The sequence below is a fragment of the Plasmodium brasilianum genome, chromosome 1, assembly GCF_023973825.1.
Source record: "Plasmodium brasilianum strain Bolivian I chromosome 1, whole genome shotgun sequence".
Classification (NCBI taxonomy): Eukaryota; Apicomplexa; class Aconoidasida; order Haemosporida; family Plasmodiidae; genus Plasmodium; species Plasmodium brasilianum.
This window is the reverse complement of record NC_090114.1, coordinates 521,804-532,384: the sequence shown is the minus strand read 5'-3', so window position 1 is coordinate 532,384 and position 10,581 is coordinate 521,804. Positions and strand designations below refer to the sequence as shown.

The following is a 10,581-nucleotide window of genomic DNA, read 5'->3' as shown; positions in this document are numbered from 1 at the left end:
TCTATAAGTACCATGTTACGATATATGTGAATGTGAATGTATATGTAAATATATATATGTAATATTTATTATAAATATATTATATATATATATATATATATACATCTCCATAAAATAATTAAATCCTTTGCTCTTTCAGTTTAATTCCCATATTTTTAATACATAATAATCCTAAGATATATGTGTTATATATATAATATAAATATATATATAATTTTATTTTTTTTTATATGTTTTTGGGCACCCCTCATGTTATATTATTGTTTTAAAACTTGTTTTGTATCATATTTTTTAATGTATGTATTTTTATAAGAAATAAGTGTTTAATAAAGTGTACAAATCGCGTTAATACATAAAGCATATGAAGTATATATATATTTATTGTACTTATATATTTATGCAATATATATTATATACGTACATATTTTTATATACTTTGTATTAATGTGTTCATACGTAACACAATTTATGTACCTTGTATATATAATATATATATAATATATATATATATGCACATATAAACATAAAATTTTTTACGTTAGGGTACTAATTTTAATTATACATAAAAATATACGTATTAAAATATATAATGTGTCCACGACTTTTTTATATAAATATTTAGTTAATTTTATATAATCACTTAAATTTTCAAGAACGATAAAGTTATTGTGCTCATTTTTTATAAAAAAAAAAAAAAAAAAAATACACATTATATATATAAATAATTTGTATATATATATATATATATATATCTAACATTTTATAAAGATATAATAATAATAATATTTAGTTTATGTACGAAGTGTTTAAAATTTTACCTATATTTACTCTTGAAAAATATGAGATTTTACACTTCATATTTTTTTTATACGTTTTACTATACATATATTATATATATATATATGTATAAAAAAAATAAAATTAAAATTAATAGTAATTGTTATATAGTACCATTATATATATATATATATATATATATATAAATTTAATTTTTTTTTTTTTGTTTATCAAAGAAATGCTGAGAGTTGAACTAAAAAAAATAAGAAGAATAAAGCAAGAATAACATATATTTTATAGGAAGTATTATTTTATATATTTTATAAATTAAAAAAAAATTTGCATGTATAAGTAAAATTGTTCATTTCATGAATGTTATTAATTTGAAAAATATACATCATATATATACATATTATATATATATAAATATAATTTACAATATATGAAGTAAAATATATATGTATTAATATTATACATATCAATATATATGTTAACAATATATATACATATATATTATATACGTGTATAAATATATTTGTATTATATATATATATGTATAATTTATTATATATTTTACAATTTCAGAGGGGAAAACATTAATACCTATTTACTCACATATCTTGAATTAACGTATTTATAAATATAATAAAAGAAATAATAATTTAATATTAACGTGCATATACAGTAATTACGTATATATATATATACATGCATTTATAATATTATGTACATACTAAATCGAAGCAATATTTTATTATTCTGAGGAAGAAAGGCATTTCAGTGTTTCCCTGCTTTTTTTTATTCAATATATATATTGTTTCCTATTTTCTTTTCTTTTAATTTTATGCGTAGAAATATATATAAGGTATATTCTTCATTAAAGATTTATAAGTTTACGTCATATATAATATATAAATACATATGAAATATACATATATATAATATATATATATATATATATATAATATATATATATATATTTATTTATTTATTTATTGTATATTCACATTTATGTATTGATATACGTATATTTATATATTTTTTGTACGTATATAGAAAGATATATATAAAAAAAAAAAAGTTAATATATTTTATAAAATAGCAAGGATAAAAAGAAAAAAAAAAAAATGGTAAAATAAAATAAAAATAATAAAAAAAAAGAATATACGAAGAGTAAGAAAATTATAAAGGTCATCGATAAACAATTTTTGATGAATTAATTTAAAAAAAATTAAGTTTTATATTATATACATGTACATAATACATTTAGTGTGGTTTTATGCATATTTAACATATTACTGTTTTCATCACAAGGGAGAGAAAATAATAAAATATATTAAATATATAAAATAATATATATTATAGAATTTTAACTGTTGGAATGTGTAATTGTATATACTGTGCATATATATATATATATATATATATATATGTATGTATACGTATAATGCGTTGTTTATTGGCACATATATATATATATATATATATGTATGACGTGCTTATTATTTTACACATTATTAGTTTAATATTTATGTGTATATGTAGTTGTAGATGTTTGTGTGTATAAATATATATGTGTATATGTAGATGTTTGTGTGTATAAATATATATGTGTATATGTATATCTATGCATGAATATATGTGTGTTAAAGTATATATATTTGAATAAGTGTATGTATGCATGCATGAACATATGTGTGTATAATCGTATTTGTGTCGATATATTATACTTATGTAGATATATATGTGTGCGTGTGGGTGGGTATACATGTACAGTTATTTGAGCATATATTCGTATGTGCAAATATATTTACATATAGACATTCATAACCATATATACATATACACATTTATTTTAGCCTTTATTTGTTCTTCTAATTTAAATTTTTTTTTTTTTTTGGCGTCTTTTAAAAGTTACTATAATATAAAAAATGAACAACAGTAGTAAAAATACCAAAGAGAATAATAATAACAGCAGTACTAATAATATCGCTAATATGACAAAGAAGGATGAAAAGAATAGTAGTATAGCTAAAAATAATGATGACAGAGCAAAAGAAAATGAAAGTGTAAATGAGGATAAGAATAATGAAAGGAATACAGTTAATGAGAAAAATGGTAATGAAAAGGTGTTAAAAAAAATAAAGAACTCAAAGGATGATAATAGTAATAATATCAATAGCGTAATAAATAAGAGTGAAGAAAAGCAGGACGAGAAGGGAAATCAAGAGGATATTGAAAAGAATGATGAAAAAGTAGAAGATAAAAAAAAAAAAAAAAAAAATAAAGTGGTAAATTCTGAACATGTTAATAATACTAGTAGAAGTACTAGTGTTAAAAAAAAGGAAGAACAAAATAAGGAAAGAAATGTCGTTACAGGAAAGGGAGATGATAAGGGCAGAAGTCATAACAGTAGCAGTAACAACTGTTATAAGAGTGGACCATCCCATGGGAAACTATCCAAGGATAAGAAGCAGATGACAAAAATAGAAAAAGATGAATCGTCTTATTACAATCATTTTAATAGCAATGATTGGAGGAGTAGTAATAATAATAATAATAATGAAGGCTCCAAGAATGGTCAAATTTATCATCATTCGAAAAATAGTAACATGAATAATGGTAATAGTAATAATAACAACGACATTTCCAATAAAGATATTAAACAAAGCGAATTTAACACTTCATCCGTAAAGGATTTAAATAAAAAGAAAAATTTCAACAAAAATGAGAACATTTACAGTAATAGTAATAGTAATAATAATAATAATAATTGTAACAGTAATAGTAATAGTAGTAATAATAATAATAATAATTGTAATAGTAATAGTAATAGTAGTAATAATAATAATAGTAATAATAATAGTAATGATAATAATAATAATAATAATAATAATAGTAATAGTAATAGTAATAGTAATAGTAATAGTAATAATAATAATAGTAATAGTAATAACAACAGCAGCGGCGGCGTAAGTAATAATTACTCAAACAAGAATAATTTTAAGTATGATTATAAAAATAATAAAAACTACAATTTGAAAAATAGTAAGAATTACAAAACAATATCAATGATTAATAACAACAATGCATTAAGTTACAGTGAATTCAGTCCAAATGAAAGTATTATGGATCCAATGAATAACATGTGTATGTACAACAATAATAGTAATAGTAATGCTAATCATCATCCTAATTATGGTTATTTATCAAATTATGCATACAGTTATAATTATAACTATTGTGTTGATGAAAATGATAATAAAAATATTGACATGTCAAATTATTACAGTCCGAAGATGTATGGAGGTGCTACGGGTCCAGCAGGAGCCGTGGTAGCGTCAGCCGGAGCAGTTACGGATGGATACAATAACGAGAGCAGTTATGATATGCGTTATAGTTATAATAATATGGTAAATGACTTTTATAATTATATGCCTCTGAATTACTATTATTATAATATGAATAATATATATTTCGCCAACTCGAATTATAATAATAGTAATATTAATAATAATATGAACAATATGAGCAGTATGAACGGTATGAATAGTGTGAGCGGTATGAACAGCATGAACAGTATGAATAGCAGTATTAATAGTAACAATAATTGTTTTAACCTGTATCATGATAATATTAAAATGAAAAAAAATAAAAAATATTTATATGATAAAAATAAAAAGAAAAATTTCAAAAATTTGAATTCATCAACTTTGTATAATGAAATTAAAAATAGAGTTATTGAAATTTTTAAGAGGGAAAATATTATGTCAGATAATTATTTATTGTACTACATGTATAATAATGTTAAGTTAAGTATTGATATTATAGCGAAACATCCATATATAGCCCCCCTTCTAAACACTACCATTGCCAATAGTAATAGTAGTAGTAACGGTACTACCATTCTTGCTAACGTGCTAAATGACTTGAAGTGCATTAACTCGAATAAGAAGGAGGAAGGTGGTTCATCTGAGATAGACAAGCTTGGAGTAGTAGACTCCATTAACAGTTCTGTTTCACGTTCCACCAGTAACGTTAAAATGAATATAGCAAGTGATAAAACGATTCAAGATGGTACTATTCCGAATACGGTGCATACAACTACCTGCAGCGGTAGTAGCTGTATAAAAAGTAAAAAGTTGTTCAGTGATAATTGTGAAGATGAAACAAAGGTGCAATCGAATGCACAAAAGGATAAGAACGTAGAAGAGAAGAAAAGTAGTGAAAGTACAGGTACTACTACCAAAATGAGTGGTAATAAGGTTGGACCTGAGGAAAGGGATGAAACAGTTCTTAAGAAGGAGGACTGTAATGTTGTTACTATCGATGAAGGAGGAACTTGTGAAAACGACAAATTGATGAATAATGATAGTGATCGTGTTGATGCTCAGGGTGACAAATCGAACGATGATAAGGTACATCAACAAAGGAAGGACGATGTTTTCTTAGGTTGTAAGGGAAATGAAAAGAATGAAAAAAAAGAGGCAGCAGATGCAGAGGAAGAGGTAATAGTAGATGGTCATGGTAATAGTAAAAATGAGAATTGTAATATAAAGGATAATAAAAATGATGTTATAAATGAAAAAGAATCGTCCATAGAAAAGAAGGAAGATTTTGTTGCTGTTCATGATGTTGATGAAGTAGTAGTAGCTGTAGTAGGAACTAGTGAAGAAGTAAATTGTTTAAATAAAGTAAACGAGTCAAAGAATAATATGGAGGGGAACAATAGAAATGGTATTACGAATGTGTTTAGTAATAGCATTATAACAGTGAATGGTAAGAACAATAGCAAAAGTGGAGTAAAGAGCGGTAGTTCGAATGAATTAGCAAACAATTTAAAATTTTCATTGGATGAAGAGAGTAAAGACTTTCTGTTAAATTTAAATAATAAAAGGAATGTTATAATTATAAGGGACATAAATTCTCATTATATCAATACCATAAAATGTATTGTTTTGAGTTGTCCAAATATTCAATCAAACGACTTATTAAATATTAGGAATGATGTGAATAATACCATATTTATTACTTTGAGAAATGAAAAGAAAACAGAATCGCTAGCACAATTTTTAAAAACTAAATCAGTCAATGAGAAGAAGTTAAATGTGCGTATCAAAACTACACAAAAGATTCAAAGCATAATTGAAAACAACATACTCAAGACGGTGATAAATAATAATAATACCAGCAGTAACAATAATAGTAATGATAATAATAATAATAATAATAATAGTAATAATAATAATAGTAATAGTAATAGTAATAATAGTAATAGTAGTAATAATAATAACAATAATAATAATAGTAATAGTAATAGTAATAGTAATCATAGTAGTGGCGGTAGGGTAGTAGGTATTGTCAGCGGTAACTTGGAAAGCATTGGATCCAACGTCAGAGGTGGAAATAATATTAATACCATTTCAAATGTTAATATAATAAACGCCAGTGTTAGTACCAGTGGAAATGTTAATTCTAGTGGTAATCATAGTGCTAGTACTAATGCTAATGGAAGCATTGTGAACAATAATACTAACAATGGTCATAACAATAACAACAACAGTAGTAGTTCAGTTGCAGGGGGTTCACATATTTCTGGTCCACCTAACTCTGTAACGCACAGCAGTAGTAGTCATAATATGAACTTGATGAATAATAATACTGGTGTAATGCCATTAGGAGGAGGTCCCAAACAATATCTTCATTTTAATAATCTATATTTTTTTCCGAATGCTTTAAATAGTTATGATAATAATATATATACGCATAACGGAAATAATGGTACATCTAACTATGATGCATATATGAATTATTATAGTTACACTATGAACAATCCATCGTATAATATGTTTACAAATATGAATGCATGTGACGCATATAACGCATATAATATGTATGGCTCCAACTCTTATTTGCAAGGAAATGAAATAAAAAATAAACACATGTATAACAATAAAGGGATGAAATATATGAAGGGAGTAGTTGGAGATAACAGTAATAATAATAACAATATTATACTTAGAGGAGGAGGAATGCATGATAATTTTAATCATATGGGAATGGTAGCGTGTGTAGGTTATTATGGTAATACGGAAAACAGTGGTAGTAATGTGTATAATAATTACAGCAATAGTGTATATAACCATAACATTGGGAGTAGTATGTATCATGTAGAAGGTGGCAGTATTAATAACGGTGGTAGTAACAATAGTAACAGTAACAACAATAGTAATAGTAACAAAAATAGTAATAGTAACAAAAATAGTAATAGTAATAGTAATAGTAACAACAATAATAATAGTAATAGTAATAAGAATGAAAAATATGTGGACGAATCGAGGAAATATCATCAGGAGAATGTTGTAAATGAAAAAAGTTCGTACAACAATAGAATAAACAAAAATTCTAAAGATTCTGAAAATAAACAGAAGAATAGTGTAAACAACAAAGACAGTAGTAATCCAAACAGCACGAATAATAATGAGGGAAAAGGTAATAAAAGCAGAAGCAGTAGCAACTGCAACAGCACCAGTTACAACGGAAACAACAATAACAATAACAGCAGTAGTGGTGGAAATACTAACGGAATGGGTAGCAGTAATAACAATAGCAGCAGTAATAACAATGGTAGAGGTGCCAGCAAGAAGGGTAGTAGTAGTAGTAATAGCAGCGGTAACGGTAATAACAGTAATAGCAGTAACAACAATAGTAATAATGGCAGCGCTAATAATGGAAGCGGTAATAATGATAGCGGTAATAATGGAAACAATGGGAACAGCAATAACAAAAGTGCTATGAAAAACAATGAGCATAATAAAAATTCAAAGACAAATAACAAATACAATAAAAAAGAACTAACCTTAAAGTTCGATTCGTTCTCAGTGAAAAACAAGTCGAAATCATTAGAAAGAAAAAATAGTGGAAAGAATTATTTTAACAAAAAAAATACAAAAAATGCTGAAAAAAAAGTAGGAGGAGGAGTAGCCGGAGCAGGAGTAGTCGGAGCAGGAGATGATAATGTAAATGAGGCATTAGATGGTACAAAAGTTATAACAAGACCAGAAGGAGAAAAAAAGAAAAAGAAAAATGATTACAAATATAGAGAAGACACAACAGCAGTTGAAGACACAAATGACGCAGTTAAAATAAAAGAAGGCGGGAAAAAAAAAATGGGTTTAAAATTAATGGAAGATGAAAAATACATAAATGGAGGAGTAGATGGAGAGCAGAATATTAATAACAGCAGTAATAGTGGTAATACCGATATTAATAATACACGTGACAGATCAAGTGGTGAAGACGAAATTATGGATAATAATGAGGAAGAAAAGTTATTTAACAACATGGATAAAAAAAACAATAAAAAAGATCTTAATGGAAAAAATGATTTTCACTCCTTTAACAACGATGTAAAGGATCATTCAAAAAATGCTGTTAAGAAAGGCTTTAACAGTAATAAATTTTTGCTTAACAAAGAAAAGAACAACAATAACAATAGCAATAACAATAGCAATAACAATAGCAAAAACAATAGCAATAACAATAGCAATAACAATAGCAATAATAATAGCAATAATAGTAGCAATAATAATAGCAATAATAATAGCAATAATAATAGCAGTAGTAGTAACAACAATAATAACATTAACGGTAAAAGTAATAGTAATAATAACAATTGTAGTAATAATGGAATGTATTATGATGAAAAAAGGGCATTCAAGAGTAAAAACAAAATTGAGGATATCAGCAACAGTAAGTACACTAACAACGGAGGAAATGGCAACAGGAACAACATTAATACCAATACCAGCTCGCAAAGTTTAAAGTACTCCTATGTAGATATTATGGACTCATGCAAAAAACTCACGAATGTTGATGCACCCCCAGAATGTATTGATAAATTAATGAAAGAGAACGTTTCTCTTTTTAGAAAACGAGATGACCAATTTTGTTGGAAATTAAATGTGTTTTAACAAATACAGTATTTCAAAAAATATGCAGAAACTGCATAAAAAAAAAAAAAAAAAATTCATGTGTGTTAGCCTTTTGACTATTTGCCTTTTATATAAAATACAACAACACCACATATATATATATATATTATATTACCATTTAATTTTGTGTGTGAAAATAATGTGTATTTTATATATAATTTATTTGATTATAATTTTTGAATTATTTATTTTTTCACTTATTTTTCCTTTTATGCTTTTTCACCTTATCCACCTTATTACTTTATTAGCTTTTTGTTTTTTTCACTTTGCTTTTTAGCCTTTTTTCTTTTCTTTTCTTTTTTTTTTTTTTTTTTTTTTTTTTTTTTTTTTTTTTTTTTTTTTTTTTTTTTTTTTTTTTTTTTTTTTTTTTTTTTTTTTTTTTTTTTTTTTTTTTTTTTTTTTTTTTTTTTTTTTTTTTTCGAATTTATTGAAGTTCGGATGCAGTACAGTTAACATAACAATAAAATAGATATATTTACGACTATGAGAGTATGACATACCGTTTACACTTTTATTTTTATATTACAAGGTGTTCAAGCAGTGAGAGCTGCATAACAAGTATAGCTGGTGCAGCTAATGGTGTAGTGTAGTGTATGAAAATTTTGTCATAATTTCCCTTTCGTATTATACATATGGCTACATTAAATTGTACGGATGTATGACTTTGCAAGATTTGGAAAGGATATCTCTAGGTTTAAATTAACATTTCATTATTTATATGTACATAATACATATGTAAAAAAATGTATATATATACATATTAACAAACATACATGCATTTACATGTGTTGTGCATGTTATGAATTTTGCATCTATATATTTTCCTGAGGAGAAATAATCTCGTTTAAGACTACGTGTTCATAATTTTTGAAAGCAATTTGCACATTTATTTTGCCTTTACGTTTGTCTTTTTACACGACAACTTTTAACACTTTAAGGAACTTAATGCTTTTTAATATATATGTATTAAGTTTACATATTTTTCACCAAATCATTCTAGGTCAACCTGTGATTCATGTCCATGATGGTATAACCTATTACTTAGCATATATAAATAGTAGCTTATCAAAACGGTGTTATGCTATTACATTTTAGTAATTTAAGAAAACTGTTATTATTAATATATTATATGTTGTATGTATATCAAGCAAAAAGAAAATAAAATCTTTTTCAGTATACAATTTTATTCCAACATTTCATACTGTTCTTCGCGTGTTATGTACGAAAAGGCGTATATAAGACTTTTTTTTTTTTTTTTTTTTTTTCTTTGCAAGTTGCAAGAAGCATTAATTATTTTATCGTTTCATTTAATGCAGTAATATATAAAATATAACAAACGAATTGAGGTGTAGAGGAATATAACATGGGTGGTGCGTCTGATTATATATATATATATACCGTCAGAATTCTTACCATAACTCAAATTGAATACGTAAAAGTAGATAGAAATTTATTTTATGAGTAAATATAATGATAAGGATATAATATAATTATATACATTTTATATTAAATTTTAAAAGATGAAACTCGCTGAATAATACAGATAAAGCGATAAATGCTTCCACGAAATGTAGATTTCGTGAAATAAGGCATATGTCATTGTATATGTATATATACACACTATAAATACATACAAACTTAGTTAAATACATACCATCCTTATAACAGTACGTACGTATGGATATATGTATATATAGCTTATCAATTTCACCCTAATTTGCTTAATTATTCAAAAGATGAAATACCATTTTATTATCTACATTCATTTATCCTATTTCGCGAAAAAATACATAAATTATGAACAGGTCAT

At 24.9% G+C, this 10,581-nt stretch overlaps 1 protein-coding gene across 1 annotated transcript; it reads left to right on the top strand.

The window, feature by feature from the left end:
• Positions 1-2,708: 2,708 nt before the first annotated feature.
• Positions 2,709-8,750, top strand: MKS88_000444 (uncharacterized protein; the record flags this gene model as incomplete). The annotated part of the gene is made up of 1 exon (XM_067215489.1): positions 2,709-8,750. One exon carries the CDS (start codon positions 2,709-2,711, stop codon positions 8,748-8,750), a length of 6,042 nt encoding a protein of 2,013 aa, XP_067075682.1.
• Positions 8,751-10,581: the final 1,831 nt, after the last annotated feature.